The following is a 17,962-nucleotide window of genomic DNA, read 5'->3' on the forward strand; positions in this document are numbered from 1 at the left end:
CAAATGAAGAAGGTGAACAAGATGGTCTCAAAAGGGCTCTCTCAGCTCTAGGACTCTGGCATTCTGTGACGTCATCTATGAACGACCATGTTTGGGGGAGTTAACTCACCATAGCCAAACTCACAAGAAACTGATGCTTAGACAGAAAAGCCAGCATATGGTTATACAGAAGACCATGCAGGCAGGATGACCAATACAGGATATTGACATTGGACTTTCTCTCCTGGTAGATAAGTCTATTCTGGAGACCATTTGCAGATATGAACAGATTGTTGTATATTCTGAAGCTTTTTTTTTTCTGTCAAGCACAGGTGAATTGCCCTTTTCTAATCTAGAGATCTTCATCCTATCAATTTTCCTTTATTATAAATCCGTCCACTGTCCGTCACCACTGATTCAATTCCAGCCCTTATCATCTTGGGAAACTTACCCTTATCAGTACATATTAACAAGTTCTTTCTCTGATGTGGTATTTTCTGAAAAGCTTCCCACAGGTATCTTACTTTATCAATTTGTGCTGATTCTTGTTAGTTTTTCATTTTAGGGTGGAGGAGGGTTGGATCATTTCCTTACTGTGTCCTCAAGTTGTGGAGTTAGACTATTTTGGTTCTGCAGGCATCTACATACTGCCTACAGCACACACTTTGTTTTAACAAGGTAAACATGTTAAATAGGATATTCTGAGAAAAAATTATACATGCTACTTTTAGCATCTATATCTTTTTTTTTTTTCTCAAATGGTAAGCTTCAAATTGTAGTCTACTAAATCTGATGAGATTTTGATGACCATTTTCCAGTTCGCCCCTCTCTTCCTCCCTCTAGTATTTCAGTCCCTGTTCTCGTGGATGTTAGCATGGATGAACTGCTCTGGTCCCTCTCCCATCCCCTCTCACCTGCTGAAGGACATCCTTCTAATTTTTGTGTCCCCTGCATCATCAGATTTTCCCCCTCTACTGGGTCTTTTGCATCAGCTTAGAAACATGCTGTAATATTTCCCATTGTTAAAACACACTCCCTTGTTTCCACATGACCCTCCAATTACTGGCCCATTTTTCTGCTCCCCTTTACAACGAATCTCCTGGAAGGAGGTGTGTTCACCTCCTTCCCTCCTGTTTTCTCTTGAGCCGCTCAGCTACGGGTCCCCAGCAGCCCCACGGAAATGCTCTTGCTGGGACCCTCAGACACATCACATTGTCCCCAGTCCAGAGTGATCTAGTTTCAGTTCTCATCTTGTTCAACCTGACAGCCACTTCTGATACAATTGACCACTCCCTCTTGATACCTTTTGTCGCTTGGCCTCCAGAATACCACTTTTTAAATTGTTATTTTCTTCTCTCTTCCTTCCGTCCTTTTCGCCGGTCCTATCCTGGTCCTTTCTGACCTCTGATGACCTTGAAATCTTGCAGGTCTCTAGAGTTCTGTTCTTGGGCCTCTTCTTTGCTCTGTCTACACTCACAGCAGCATCTAGCTTCTTAGCTCTAAATACCCTCTCTGTCCTCGAGGATTCCCCAGTGTTTCTCTCACTCTGACCTCTCTCCTGAACCCCAGACACATATAGGCACCTTTCTATCCATATCTCCACTTCGATACCTGATAGACATTGGGGCTTAATTGGTCCAAAACTGAACTCCTGATCCCATATCCCTACAAACCTGCTTCTTTCTGCTCTAGCTTCCCATTCTCAGGAATGACAGTTCCAACTGGTCACTGCTCAAGCCAAAAATGTTGAATTCATCCTTGACTTCTCTCTCCCTTTCTCTTATACTCTACATTCAGACCATCTGCAAGTCTGTTGGCTCTGACTTTCAAAATGTACCTGTAATCCGAACACCTCTTACCACCTCATTACTGCTACCCTGGTCCAAGTTGCCATCACCCCTTGTCTTGATTCCTGCCAGAATGTCCTAACTGGGATCTCCACTCTTCCCTTTACCCACCTCTGTATATTCTTCACATCGCTGCCAGTGTCCTTTCGACTCATACAGGAGATCATGTCAAAACCCCTCAGTGTCTTTCCTTCTCATGTAGAGCTAGTGTATTAGGATTGGCAATGGCTTACCAGGCTTTTCATTACCTGATGCCCCACCCCCCATCAGTCTCCTCCTAGCTCCCCTTCAATGTACCAGCCTTTCCTCTATTCCTCACTTCTGCCTCAGGGCCCTTGCTCTTGCTGTTCCCTCTGCCTGGAATGTTCTTCTCCCAGGTATTTTCATGCCTCACTACTTTCAGGTCGTCTCTGATCATCCCGATTAAACTAGCATCCTCCCTGCCACCCCACTCTCAGTACACAGAAGCCTACTTTATTTTTATCCACAGCACTTATGGCCACAAGACACATGATACTTTTATTTGTATATTGACTTTCCCTTCTAGAACGAAGCAACGTGAGAAAAGGGCTTTGTCTGTTTTGTGCAATTTGTCTGCCACCTGTCTAGAACAGAATATAGTTGTTGAAGGAATGAATGAACACAGGAATAACCTAGTGAAAGAACAGGAACTGTGGAGTTCTGTCTATTAACGATGTATAACAGGATGTAAATTCCATCAGCCCTCACATGTATTAGTCTTGCTTTTATGATAGTCTGTCTCATCTGTAGCTTAGTAGCTAATTTTTCTTCATATTATTAAAATAACATGCTATGTTGTTTTCCTTTCTTTTTTTAATCCTTGACAAAAAGAAAATTTGAATTTGTCTTGAATTACTTTTAAAGCATGTCCCAAAGTCAACTTTCCATAAATATTTTGAGCAACTGCAAATACAGCTTATCCTGGGACATTTCTCCCTTCCTCTAGTGCGAAGATGATTTGGCTGAGAAGAAGAGGAGCAATGAGATTCTGCGCAGGGCCATCAAAACCTACCAAGAGGCGGCCAGCCTGCCTGACGTCCCCGCAGACCTGGTGAAGCTGAGCTTGAAGCGGCGGTCAGACAGACAGCAATTTCTAGGTGAAATGGAGTAAGAATCAGTTCAGTGGCAATCAATGGCGTGCTTTTATCTGGAAAAACCTGCAGGCTGTGTATACTTTTAGAAGAGTTTAGTTACATGGAAGGAAACCTGAGTTTGATAACTAATTTCAGGCAACTTCTCTGATTGTGTCAGACTGAAAGAGTAATCCTTCATGATTACAAAGATGCACATGGTACTTTGCCACTTACCCACCCCCCACACACACTTTAAGGAGGAGGCAAATGGAATTCTGAGAGGTTGGATACGTTGCCTAAGGAATCATAGCCAATAAATTAATAGGTCTGCAATCAAAAACTTCCTATCAGGCCAAATTCTTCTTTTCTCTCTTAACGATAACCAGCTGATTCATGGTGGCTGAAGTCATCAGTGCAACAGTTTTTATAGAGGAATGTTAGGAGTTCTAAGCACTCTAAAAATTTTACCTGTAAGTTTTGACTCTATACTAAAGAAAATGATAGAAAAAAAAATTTTTAATCACTGAGTAAATTTGCAAATGCTTTGAAAAGAGCAGCATAAAGCATCCTTTCTAACCGACCCAGGATCCCAGTGCCAAAGGCAAGGGAGACTCCCTGTACCCTAACTTCATTATAACCAGGCCAGTGATTGGTTCTCTCTCACCTAAAACGCCATCGGTAAGCCAGGAGGGAAGAATCTAAGCCATGTGTAACCCCTAAGGTGGGTTCTCTGCTGGCTGGATAAGTTATGTAGACAAATTATCTCGATTACACTAGGAAATGCTCCTAAAAGTAATATTCAAAGTCAACTGAACTTTATATCAAGGATAAGAATTAAAGGTAGTTGTGTTGCTTTGGTAGATGACTAAAATCTGTGACAGGAGTAGAACCTAAGCGATGATTGGCAACTAGAAGAAATGGTCTTATTCTAGAAGAATGGACTTATATTCATAAGGGCCAGTCCTGGGGAAGGAAAACATACAGCACACGTACAGGATGGAAAAGGCAAGGCTGGGGCTCCGTGGAGGCGCTCGCCGTGGGCGCAAAATCAGTGTCCCTGAGTTGTCCCCTCTCCTAGGGCTCTGACATGGCCTGCTTAGCACTGTGGGTTTTTTACATTCATTTTGATTTTTTAAAAAATGTATCAAATATGCAACTTGATGACTGAATTTTTGATGCCCTCTTAAACTTTGCCTCTCTTGCCTCACCCTATTCCCGGCCCAGAGGAAAGACAGCCCACCAGTAGATTTAACCTTCTTTGGAAACAGTCCTTCAGTATTTGAATACAGTCTTTCCTCCGAATGAGAATGAGGCAAGTTCACTAGAGGAGGGACTCGTGTGCAGACTAGGTGGTGAAGTCCCTTGCGATTCAAAGTGGAAGGGGCGGGGAGGACATGGCAGCAGGACGGACTCTCACCTGGGCCTTTGTCCTTTGTTGTTTATCTATTTTATATATAGTGGTGTGTATATGTTAACCCCAAACTCCTAGTTTATCTCCTGCCCCTTCCCCTTTGGTAACCATAAATTTGTGGTTCAACAAGGGAAGTTTAAAAGCAGCAGAAAAGTGAGCCCAAGTGGGGGAGGTGGAGGAGGAGGGGTACAGAGAGGTAGAGTCAGATTTCTTAGTGAAGGAATGAAAGGCTGAGCAAACCATCCCAGACTGGCGGGGAATGGGGAGCGGCCCGTGGGGTGAGTTAGTGGTGCTTTATGCCAAACAGTTTTTCTGTTACTGGAGCATCCAACTGCATTAGCTTATTGACGGTCCTACCATGTCTTGGCTGATTTTCAGTTTGTGGTCAACAAAGCCCTTTAGGTAATTAATTTTGTCATGTGGACTCTCATTTTGCACATTTTCCCGTGTACAATTTGTCTTTCCAACTGTGGTGAGGAGTGATGACAGTTGGCTCCTGAAATCTTAAATGTCCGTCCAACAGCCTTAAAAACGACTTGAAGCTGGGTTTTCATGACTCGTGTGTGCACAGTCCCCTGTTGTCCACCAGAGGGTCCCCTAATACTGGATGATGTCTCCTTTGCTCCAGGACTCGGTCATCACTGACAGAAGAGGACAGCGTAGTACCTCAGTGCCTCTTCAAGTTTCCTCCAGGATGCTAGACCTTGAAATCTATTAGACTTCTTATTTGCCTGTTCTGTATTCGTAATTTTAATTATAATAAATCAAAAATATCCCAGTAAACATTTTTTAATAAGGAACCGGTAATTAAAACTTTCTTAAGAAGGAGTTTGACATAAAAGGGTAAATGTTGACAAATTTAGAAAATAGGAGTGTCTTTAAAGTATTTATAATCAGCATTATATTCAGTATCTATTTATGGGAGTAACTGATGCCTTTGCAGCTGCAGGATGAAATTCTAATGGGTACTTAGCCATCAGTATACAGAATCAGATTTAAGCTGGTCCTCAGGCTCTGTTGAGTAGTCTCTTATGATTTGTAGTCTCAATACAGAGGTGTACAGAATCTGTTTTTATTTCTTTTTTTTTTTCTTTCCACCAATCAGGTCACATGAGAGGTTCCCTGCTTACTCTGCAGAAATTAGTTGAACTATTTCCTGATGATACTTCCTTAAAGAATGACCTTGGAGTAGGGTACCTCTTGATAGGAGATAATGATAGTGCCAAGAAGGTTTATGAAGAGGTAAGCAAGCAGCAATTTGCTACTAACAATTAATCAAATTATTTTGAACATGAAGTTCTAATGTTATTTGTAAATTGCATTTAATACGCCTCATCGCTCATTCTCCTTAAGTTAAATCAAATTTGTCTCATTATAGTTGACATATCCTAAATTTTGTTTCATCTCCCTTTTTTTTTTCCCACTTCATCAGAAGATTTTCAATTTTAGTTAACACTTGATACATCAAAACCTTCAACCTATAATTGTGATCTTTTTAAAATTATATATTGATATTTATCAGTCCACAAGCAGCCTTTCTAAAAGTGTTCTTTATGATAGGAAAAGGAACTGAAAAACTTATGAGCTTAAACTCATGAACTTAAAAACACATAATCTTGTACGTTTTTCACTAAAAGACCAAACTAGAGAGAGACTAGAGAACGCAAGCCTTTTGAGCACACGGAATAAATGAGTCACCTTTCAGAGGGCATTGGCTACCTGATCTTCTAGCAAGGATACCTTTAAAAGGATGTCTGCCTTGTAATGGATGCTCTAATGAATAACTGCTAAGTCACAAGTAACTATGTCATCTAGAAAACTATGACTCCTTCAAGCAATGAGGGACGTCATTTGGTACAAGTTAAACAGGATACCAAATGAACTTTGAAGCTGGAGCAAGTTAATGCCTCTGCAAAAGAAAGATAAACACATTTACTTGTTATTCTTTAATTTAGGCCTCGGGATCAATGGTTTTCTAGCTGGTGCACTTTGAATCAAAATGCTCCTACTCAGTAGAGACAATATGATTCCTTCTATTTTTAAAATGCTGTCAGCTATAGTGATTTCATACTCAGTCTCGAGACTGGGTCCACCCACAAAGTGGTGCTTTCCTCCTTTTACTGCCGTCGGTCCCATAATTGGGAATCACTGGATTTAGGAGCAGTTGTCTTTCGACCTTTGTCCTAATTTGTACATTTTCTGAGAGAGCAGAAGTAAGACCTTTGCTGTTTATAGCATCTCTAATATCTATTCAGAGTGGGTTGAGCTTACAGTGTTGAAAATTTGTGCCACGTGCTAAAGTACCTGTTACAGGTCATAAAATAAGTCCCTATGGGGCACTGTATTTGCTAATGGCTGAGTGCCCTGCCTTGTAAAGTTTGGCTAAAGGAAACATCATGTATCTCAGTGACCCAGGAACATATGAATGTAAGAACTGTCAAACTATATCAGACATACCCATTATTCTGCCACGGTCACAAGGCACAAAGATGGAATTATAGAATTTCTCCCTTCCTTCCTTCCTTCCTCCCTCTCTCCCTCCCTCCCTCCGTTCCTTCCTTCCCAAAAACCATGATCAAGTGTCTACAGGGTGTCAAGCACATTTGAGGTTAGAGCAGGATCTGAAAGCATCCTGGTTCCTTTCACCCACTATGGATTTGTCCTTCTCCAGCTTTTCAAAACCTTCCTTAAATATATTCATTCTTTTCACCTGGTACTAAATCTCAACTATATGAAACATTTTACTTCATTTTGAACAATAAAACTTACCTGCTGTTGTTTATACATTTGAAATCATAATCTCATCAGAATAAACATAACAGGATGCAGAAAATCTAAAATACAGCCTTATTATACAACCGAGTGAGTTTCTTTTTGAAGAAGCATTGCTAAACTGAAAATAAGTGTGGGGTTTGCCTTTTGTTGCCTCCTCTGACTGCTAAGTTAATAAGCTGAATCTGATAGATTCTCTTTCCTTTACTAAAGTTTATCCTGGTATGTTTATGTCTCAGTCAGAGATGATTTTCAGCAAACGGATATTGTAATTTTATATTTTTCTTCATGTTGATTTTTATCTTGGAGTAAATTTATAAAAATCATTGATCGTTCCCTTTCTGGGTTTTGTTTGTTTGTTTGTTTTGCTGCTTTTAGTTTCAACAAAGACTGACCCCCACACACTTGCTTGGGAAATGGTGGTTAAGGAAACAAACGCAGAGTATGGCGTCATGGAGTTACAATCTGGTACCAAGTCACTAATCTTGGTTAATTTTAACTTCCTCGATATCTTTCAAATCCCCTCCCTTTTTAACCCAGGCGCCATCATCTCTTGTCTAAAGTAGGATAGATCCACTCCGACCAGGCTTGTTCTCCTATGATCTTCATCAACACAAAATGCCAATCTTACCTCCCACCCTTGGCTTCAGCTCTTTAGTGGTTCCCACTGCCCACAGCAGTGATCTTCAAACATGTTCCATTGCATCCGCTTGCAGTAAAAACTGTTCAAGCAAAAACTTGGGATATGTATGTTTATGTGTTTATATATTATGTCTATGTATGTATGTACTAATCTGTGATGTACATTGTAAAAGGTCCACATTCTAAAATAGGTCTTAAGATGAAATGAAATATTTCGAATACTTTAAAAATTTCATTTAACTGCCAAAATTTTTTTAACTCACACTGAAAAATTGATATTTTAGTAATATCCATGTGCAACATGATTTATGATTATATGATTTTTTTTTTAGTCCTGGTAGTGTGTCCTGCAGAGTTTGTGCTGAAACTAGAAATGTCAGCTCTGCCAGTTTGTTGTTGTCTGTGCCTTGTGTGTGTGTGTGTGTGTGTGTGTGTGTGTGTGTTTGTATGTGTGTGTGTATGTGTAAAGAGAGAGAGAGAGAATCTGTGTAACATTTTTAGTATTAACCTCAATTTGGTTTTCTTAGAAATCTTCATTTTCTGAGGGTTTGTTGATTACAACTAGATAATACAGCCTGTGCATCCATTATGCACCGCATGTAAACTGCAGTAAGCCCAGTAGGTGATCATAAAGAATCAAGCCTGGAGGGCAGCCCTGTCGGTCACTCTGGGTCCTGACCGCCCACCCTCCCCTCACAGTAGCAGGTGTGTGAGTGGGACGTGGGACTGTCCACCATGCAGATGAGAGAAGAGCCCTGGAGTCCATATTATATTTCAGAGACAGATATAGGTAGAGCATTTGTCATTTCTTTCCACTCCCCCCGAGGATTATCTTGTACGTGATACTGAACAGGACCTTCCGTGGTTTGCCTCCTGTCCTTTTCTCCAGTCTCATTGCCTTTGCTGTTCCTGGCCCACTATTCCTTTTTATTCACTTTCTCCTGTGCCTTGAATGCCTACCCCCAAAGTCCCCCACCTTCCTTTTCCCTGGTGAGCTCCTATTCATCCACAAATACCTTTTAGCACTTGCCCCTGCCACACCCACCCTAGAGCGAGCTAGATGCCCGTCCTCTGTACCCCCGCGTGCCTCACGCCCGTCGCTGTGCTTACACTTACCACGGTGCGTTGCTGTCGTCTGCTTGTGAGTCTGTCGCCTTCTCTTGACTGAGAGGTTCCTGAGAAAAGAGAGTATATCTCATTTACGTTGATATGTCCAGAGCCTAGAAAAGTTCTGTGTGTTCTAAAATAGCTAGTAAATTAATACATTTGCTAATTACTTGAGATGATGGCTGTGTCTACAGGAAACAGAAATGTCATCTGCGTAGCTGCAATAATTGTAATAATTCCTTCATAGTTGTGCTACCAGAAATGTGATCGGCCTCAGTACAGTTCAGTTCCAGAAGTGTTTATTGAGCTCTTGCTTGGCACCTGACTCAGTAACAGCGCTGTGGAAGGTGCAGAAGAGGCAGAGTCTGGGCTCTCAGAGATCTAGCTGGGGAGTCGAGCCCGGCAGGCAGCCATCTGTTCAGTTAGTACAGAGTTCTCCACGACCTGCCATGTGCCCAGCTCTGCTCCAAGCACTGGGGGCCAGCAGTGAGTGCAACAGACAAAAGCCCTGCAGAGTCTCCATCTTTGTGGAGGAAATCCAAATAAAATAAGTCAGATGGTGACGAGTGCTCTGAAGAAAAGGGAATCTCACCATAAACAAGTTAGAAAGTGATAGTGATGCAGCTGGAGGGTCTGTTTTATATCAGGTGATTCGGCTTAGGCTTCACTGAGATGCTAACCTTTGAGCAAGGATTTCATCACAGTAAGGGAGTGGGCCGTCTGGATGTCTGGGAGAAGACGGTTTGAGGCAAAGGAGTACTGTGTGTGCAAAGGTCCTGAGGCAGGGGTGCCTTTGGCTTTCTTTGCAGCAGCAAGGAGTCCAGAGTGTCTCAGAGTGGCTGATGGGGGTGGATAGGAGAGGAGGCCAGAGAAGTAGAGAGGCCCAGCCCAAGGGAGGTCTTAGAGACTGTTCCTAGAACTTGGTCTTACTCTGAGTGAAATGGAACCCCTTTGGGTTTTGCATAGAGGAGGGATAAAATCTGACTTAGGATTTAGTGCTTCCTTTCAGGACCCACGTGGAGAATGGGTTACAGGAGAGTGGGGCAGGGGTTCAGAGGGTCGGCAGTTAGGAGGCTCCTGTAAGAAAGAAGGTAGCAGAGAGATGATAGACTTGGACCAGGATGGCAGCGGTGGAGGAAGTGACAAGGAGTTTGATTCTGAATATATTGTGATGGTGTCATTGGCTGTATTTGCTAATGGATGAGGTACAGGTGCAGATGCAAGATGGAAAACACTAAAATATTGGCAGGGTGCACTGTGGACTCACCAAGAGTATGGGGTCCCTGCCCAGCACAGTTACTCCTTCTGTGTGAAAGATCCCATGACTCCCTTTTCCTGCTCAGGCTCCAGGACGAAGAGAAGCTGTAGGATATTCATCTTTTCTCTACATGCATTCAACTCAAACCTTCTTCACCCTTCACTTTTGGTCTGTAAATTAGTTTGTCTAAGCAGCTTCACAAGTTGAATGTTGTTTTGGTTTCTCACTGCTAATATTTAATTTAGAGGCATTTTGCATAATTTATCTTTAATCATAGTAAATGCAGATGATAATAAACAATGATCTGATTTATATTAAATATTTACCTGGGTTTTATCACAGAATATTGGATTTGGTCACCACTTTATCCTCAGTCCTTAAAATAGTCCGGGTGTTCAAGAAATTTATGATGGATCGTGATATATTTTGAATGCAAATGTAAATTTTCTCTTAATTAAGGCAATGTATAGAGTATGTACATAAAGAAATGTATAATACCCATTTGGAGTTGACTTCAAGTAAAGCTAATTTAAAGCAGTTTTTCCTGATCACTAAAAAAATACTGAAGTCATGAAATTGACAGAGGTTTTGCTGATTTGCATTGTTAAAGCAATGCTTTAACAGTCATTGCCTTTTCATTCATTTCTTCATTCTTGGAGAACATTTTGAGTTGAGGGGAAATGGGGCCATTTAAGCCTAATGTATTGCAATGAGACAAAACACTATAGCATTTTAAGCTATAACATCATAATCCAGTCCAAGTACTGTACAGCAAAGCTAATTAAAATTTGTTTTGATGGTCATTTGTAGAATTCATAGTCCATCACAATAGCTTTTTGTTTTCTTTGTGTTTAGGTTCTGAATGCGACGCCTAATGACGGTTTTGCTAAAGTGCATTACGGCTTTATTCTGAAGGCACAGAACAAGATCGCTGAGAGCATCCCCTATCTAAAGGTAACTCCCTCCTTTCCTCTGTTTTCCTCTTCTGATCCCTTTGAGTCATTTGGACACCCTTGATTATCTATTGTAGATTGATTGGCATGCACTGCTGACTCTTTTCAATGCCAAAATGTACACCCTTGGACCATGACATTCACAGACAGTGTGGTCCTTCAGCATAATCAAGAGTATCAGAGGTAGAAGTACCAACTATGTGAGCAGAGACTATTTGGAAAAAATTTTATGAAGAAATTCCTAAAACTGCAGTTGTTATTAGTTGATAAAATATTTTAAAATATGGACAACGTGTTAACTGTTACTTTTACAATTTAATTATACATGGAAATGACTTTGAACAGGGCTCATGGAAACCTTTACAAAGTGAGGTAACAAATGCAGACTGAATAGGTCAAATCCCCAAGAGCCTGATAGCCTTAAAGACTCAGATTAAAATATGCTATCATTTTTTTCTCACATAAAAATTGAAGTTCACCAGAATCATATTTGGTCTGGCTCAGGGCTCTCCAACAGAACTTACTGCCACAAAGGAAATGGTCTTTATTTGTATCCTCTATATGGTAGCCACTAGCCACATGTACTGTTGAGCATCTAAAATGTGGCTGGTGTGACTGAGGAACTGAATTTTTTATTTTAATTGTAATTTAAACAGTAACACTAACTAGAAGCTACCATATCAGCCAGGTAGCTGATCGACTACTTGTAAACTTTAAGTAGCGCTTTTGTGATCCACCTTTATGATCTCTTTCTTTCACATGACTTTGATCCGAGATCCCAAATAGTGACCCACTGATTGCAAGTAGCTTGCATGTTCTGTTTGGCCAGCATAATTCTCTTAAAAACAATTTTAATTGCTTGCCTTGGTTGAAAATCTGAACATTTTATATGAGCATGCAGATTTCTGGTGTCTCTGGAAAGGTCACATGTGGCCCACATCTCAGCACAGGAGCTGAGCAATGGTGTCCCCTTGAGGTGGGCATGCACCCCTCAGTCTGTCTTGGCTGTCACTGGGCCTCTGCAACCTGCCTATTCCCTACCATGACCCTGTGGGCATGTGGGTTTTTCTGATTTAAAGTGTTCCTCTTAGATTTCCTTTCCTATAATAAGGACCTAACAGTACTCTCCTGGCTCAGAGATGAGGAAGTGGAGGGCAGGGTTGGTTAGTTAATGAGCAATGACGTTTATTTGAGTGTCAGTCAGTCAAGAGCCCAGATCACAACTCTCCTCTCATGAGTGATGCTTCTGTTTCATGCTGCTATTTTCCAACATTATGCAAATAAAATTTCTTCCGAGTAAAAGATAACGGGCTTCTTGTGAAGAGGCCTCAAAGATGCAGTTTTTTAGACATTTAAATATGTTGTATCTTCATCCTTCTTTTACTTTTCTAAATTCATTCTCTTGCTTTAATATTTTCTCTCTTTCTTGTTTTTACATAAATTTAAATTTCAGTTCTTTTGTGGACAGTGGGGATGGAAATCAGCTGAGTGTTTTAGGATAGGAGGTGTTTAATAAAATTAAAGATTCCAACCGGCTTTAATCCTGTTGTATGTTCTGTCAAAGATTTCATTGAAAAGTGAGGACACATTTGTTTTGAGTGGAAAAAAAATATTATTTGCAGTTGGGTCTCTATCATTTCAAACATCTATGAGCAACTAAACATTTTGGTTCAGGGATAAAAAAGCCTCTAGATGACATATGGTCAGATTTGGAGAGCAAAATAAATGTGATAGAAACTCAGACAAAGAAATTCTTTGAGATATTGAAATACGATTGCTCCTGCAGAGACAGTTCACAAAGAGTCATACTGATTTTGTGGCGTATTCCACTGTTAATTGATGATGAATATGTCGTTAAGTTGAACTTTATCACCTCCTTTTGGCTTTGCATTGTAAATGTTGACCAGTAACCTAACTGCCAAACTTCAATATTGAGGTGATTTTCTGATTCTTAGAAAACATTAAGTAAATCAATGAATTAAATCTGGTATTTAATTCTTTCATAAATACTGACACTGTCCTTTCTACAGGAAGGAATAGAATCTGGGGATCCTGGCACTGATGATGGGCGATTTTATTTCCACCTGGGGGATGCCATGCAAAGAGTTGGAAACAAAGAGGTAATGCATTCGTGAACTTTTTGTTCTCTTTAACGGAAGATAGAGGAGGGGGAAAGTATTTCTATGAGAGAGTTACAATTGAAAAAAATGTGTTAAGCATAAACTTTTGAAGGTGGTGATTTAAACTTTTTGTAACAACCTAACAATTCTTACTAAATCCTATAAAGAATTTTTGGGATTTGACTTTTATAATTTCTTTCAAGAGAGTATCTGAATAATCATGAGTAGCCTCTAAATTAGTGTGCCTGCGTGTATGTCTGTGTGTGTATCTATAGAGATAGATATTGCCTTGAAAAAATATTTTTAAAATTATGAAATGAAGAGATGTGTTTGAAATTTTTAAAATATTTTTGAGATAATTTTACAGTTTGCCTAGATTTATTTTTATTTTATTTTGGAATTTAAAAAGTAGTTATTTTTAGAATGAAGTCTTTATTCAACTGATTCCTAAGCACACTGAACCCAGTAGTTAATTGTGTAATTTACCTTCCAAAATATTTAATGCCAAGTTGAAGATGAATACCTATAGCTATAATAATGACTGGTATTGACACAGAAAATATAGTAGCTAAAGCAAATCACATGTTTTCTTTGTGATTATCCCTTTTTTTCTGAGTACAGTGTCAGCTTCTTTAAACGTAACATTTGGTCATTAATCATGACATCATACAATGTAAATTCCCAAACTCTCACCATCCACTGTGGTTCACACAACATTGCTGGGCTGTCCTTCACCATCGCATGGCTCTAGGCTGGGCTGTCCTTAGAGTCAGGGATCAAAGGCTGTAGTGAGACCTTGGCTCTTTGTAGCCATGCATTCCATATATGTAATAAAGTGACATCTAAGGATAACATAGCTTCGGGTTTCTAAAATTAATAAGAACATGGGACCATTTGGACAATTGAGGGTTCATTGGAGCAAGGGGTTTTGTGATGGGGTAATTGCCAGCTAGTGACAGGAACCAATTTCGGGTAACAGAAATTTGGATGATTGACACTGTTTTCTTTATACATTTCTATGTGTCTATACCTTTCCCCTTCTGACCTAACAGTCAATCAACTGGAATAGAATGAGAAATGAGAGACAAAGAGAAAGAAGGGAGAAGAAATTGTTGATTAGTAGTCACTTTTGTGTTCCTTCATTCTTTTAAGATGTAAATGCCTGGTACCTCCTTTGAATGAGAGGGATAAGAAAGATTTTGCTACAGTATCTAACACTTGATAAGTGTTCGTATGTGATTGCTATAAATGTAATTGTCACTAATTAATTTACCTTTCAACATCTCATGGTCCAGGACAAAGGCAGATAAAAGAAGTCTGTGATTTAGTCTCACATCTTAGATGAAAACAGCCCTTACTTCAAGGGCAAAGAATTCACTACTACACATTGTTAAGGGCTTGGGATTTGAACCTATGGGATTGTTCTATCAGCTTAATTATCATTAAGACACAAAGAACAGCACAGTTCTTGAATTTAAAAGCTCACAAAGATTCATCCTTATAGGAGAAACAAGCCTATAGAAATGCCACGTTAGCATATTCTCCATATTAGATGTTGAATCTGAGTTGACTCTCGTGCTCTGAGTTTTCATACCAGGAAGCAACCCTCCTTCATGCTCTTAAGCTCTGCTCCAGGCACGAAAAGAGAAGCAGACCCACAGCCTCTGTGCTGCAGGGGCTGACAATAAAGTAGTTTTGACTTTTCTAATGGGATCATTTTGTACGGGCAGGAAGCGGGAGAAAGACCAATCATGATCCTCTCGTAGCAATTCAGCCTCAGCTTGTCCCAGAATTTCTGTGACTCCCAAATCCACATTCGATCTCTCGTCTCCTACTCAAAGTCCACGATCTACTGCCTGCCTAGTTTCTCCGCACGTTGCCGCAGTGACAACTCACTTGTTCTCCTCTAAACCACGTTTCTTCCTGGGTTCCGGCTCTCACTGGATGGTATTGCCAACTCCCAGGATCCAGACTTGAATCAGCTTAGCTCCTCCCTCTCCTGTGACAAGGCCGGTCAGGTCAGTCAGCCTCTTCGATGTCTGGCGTCCATCTCATCTTCCCTCTTGCTTGGTCGGTGCTCTAATTCCAGCCTTTGTTGCCGTCCACCTCTGTGACGGCTGCAAGAACCTGGCTGTCGGTTCCTGCTTTAGTCTTACTTTCTTCCAGGCATCTTGGGCTCAAGAACCCCATGGTGCAAAATAGAAATAAAGCCCTCTTCCCAAACGATGGCATTCCTGGTTCTCCCAGGCCAGTTGAACCACCTGTTCTCATCACAAGTGTGTGTCCCATGTCCCACTGTGCACCATGCTCCAGGCAGAACAGGCTCTGGCTGGGGTCACGTACCACGGGCCCCAAACGTGGCCTGGGGTTTCCTGAGTTAGACTCTCTTGACGTACTCTGTCTATGTAGTTCTGTAGTGAGTGTGTGTGTGTGTGTGTGTGTGTGTGTGTGTGTGTGTGTGTAAACTATACCTGGCATTAATTTGAAGTATAGTAGACATTGATACAGACCACATTTAACAAGGTGCCCAGGTATGCTTTCTGTGTATTTTAGTATTCCTGTAAAGAGGACATTTTCAGAGGATTCTAACAGCTTGATCATGGATTTTCTAGCAACTTTTATTGGGAGGCAGTCTAGATGTTTAAAAAAAAAAAAAAAAGAGTCTGGCTGAATTCATTGGGTCCCCTATACAATTGAAGGTATCATTGAAGATGATTTTTTAAAATTTCGAATAGATCACTTCACAGTTTTGTTTCTCTAAAAGTTAAATGGCAGAGGGTATAAAACCAAGGGCCCTGTTTGATGCACTTTGAGTGTCAGAAAAGCTCTTATGGGCAGCTAAACATGCCCCCGTAATCAAAGTCTCTTGCCCAGACATTCAGCCTGTTGACTGTTAAGGCCAAGACTGAAATCTAAGACTTCTAACTCCTGAACTAGAGTTATAAGTTTTGCTATAATATGTATATTAATATAATATGATAATAATATAATATATTTTCCTATAATAATTTCTTTCTCACTACTCTAACAATATGCCTAGTCCTTAAAATGAATTGCTGATGATTAAAAATCTAATGGACTGTAAGGGTTTCCAAAAATCATCCGTTGTAATTAATAATGTTGTTTAACACTGAAAATTATAGGAAACAAAATCCTAAATTTAAATTGGACAAAAATAACTGAAATAGTCAATTTAATTTCAAAGGTAAAATGCTATATTTTTTGAAATCAGACAACCATGAGCAGTTTTTAAAGAAATTACTTTATGGTTACCACTTACATGTATTTCAAGGAAAACATATAAGTGATTAGTGTATACATTCTTAATTTGAGATATTGAGAAAGATAATTAAATAAGAAGATCCCTTGTGATAGTTTTTTTTTTTTTAATGATACAAAGATAGAAGGAAAGAGGAATAAATTGCCAATAAATTGCCCTGGGTGATAATTCAACATATTTAGTCTTTTAAAATCTCAGATTGAGCATTTGTAAAATGGAGCTATTTGGGGTTATTGGGAAGATCAAACGAAATTACGCATGCACAAGCTAGTAGTAAGCTGAAAAGTGTTACTGAAAATAGGAGTGGTTCTGCTATCACACTTGATTTTCCTAAGGAAGGAAATTTTGACTTATGAATTTTAAGAGACTTAAAAGTTATTATTTCTTACATCTAAAGTAAGATGGGATTTTATGAAGATATTCTTCTATCTTCTCACTCTGCTTGATATTAACTGCCTGTTTTCATTGATCAAAATGTGTATTTGAAATCACTCTTCAAAAGTAATCATTAGATCAGAATTAAAATAATGGAGGGGATACCATTAGGCACACTCCTAGAACCGTCTTCCAGTCTAAAGACGATGGGGTGAGCACGGTGCAGGACGCATGTGGGGAGGGCCGCTGGGAGAGGTTATGGTTCGGGCGTCCTTTGAAGGGTACGCGTGGAAGCCAGCTGTCCCTGAAAAGGCTCGTTAGTCTTCTTGGAGGCAAATTGTATCGTGTTACAGCTAGCCTACAACCGCAAATGTTATCCCTTATGGCAGGAAAAAAAAAATACTAGGAACAAAAATTCCCTTCTAAAAAAATCTAATGCGGGCTATCACTCTATTTACTGCTAACTCAGAATAATATTTTCTTGCGGTCTGCTTCTTTAATGGAGGATTTATACTTCGTTACCTTGGGGCAGCCTTCTTCATGTGGACGTGAGAAGATTGTTCATGTTGCTGTCCGGGACTTCCCTGGCGGTCCAGTGGTTAGGACTCCCCGCTTCCACTGCAGGGGGCACGGGTTCAATCCCTGGTCAGGGAACTAAGATCCAGCATGCCGCCGGGCGTGGCCCAAAAAAAAAACACAAAGAAGAAGTTGCTGTCCTTCTTAACATCCCAATTCAGTAAATGCAGATATCTGTGAAGAAATGATGAAAGTCATACTCCTTTCCTTTGAAAGGAAATACAGACTTTAAGAAATGAAAGCTAAAATATAAACATAGTCCCCTTTTGTGTCTTAAAAGATTTACCCACTCAACAAAGTCCTAGGGTCTGCTGGACAGTCCGGGGAGACCAGAGTGAGTGCAGTTCAGTCCTGTGTTCAGAGAGCTTACAGCCTAGGAGTGAAAATAAAAAACACATTTATTTAAAATAATAGGTCATAATCAGAGACCCAATCAAATAACAGTATTTTTGCCAGTGTAACAGATTTGGGCACCTGACTAGCAAGCTCTTTATTTAAAAGTCAGACCTTGTTGTTAGGGACTTTAATTGTAAAAGTAGTAAAACTGC

General features: G+C 40.2%; 1 protein-coding gene across 9 annotated transcripts in view; it reads left to right on the forward strand.

The window, feature by feature from the left end:
• Nucleotides 1-17,962, forward strand: part of ASPH (aspartate beta-hydroxylase) — a 221,872-nt gene that overhangs the window by 163,070 nt on the left and 40,840 nt on the right. For all 9 annotated transcript variants that reach the window (XM_082364701.1, XM_082364708.1, XM_082364706.1 and 6 more), the window contains 4 exons: nt 2,794-2,944; nt 5,437-5,573; nt 10,966-11,064; nt 13,094-13,183. In XM_082364701.1, coding sequence (XP_082220827.1) covers nt 2,794-2,944; nt 5,437-5,573; nt 10,966-11,064; nt 13,094-13,183 — 477 coding nt within the window. The remainder of the gene's footprint in view (nt 1-2,793; nt 2,945-5,436; nt 5,574-10,965; nt 11,065-13,093; nt 13,184-17,962) is intronic.

This window comes from Balaenoptera borealis (genome assembly GCF_965194805.1).
Source record: "Balaenoptera borealis genome assembly, chromosome: 17".
Classification (NCBI taxonomy): Eukaryota; Metazoa; Chordata; class Mammalia; order Artiodactyla; family Balaenopteridae; genus Balaenoptera; species Balaenoptera borealis.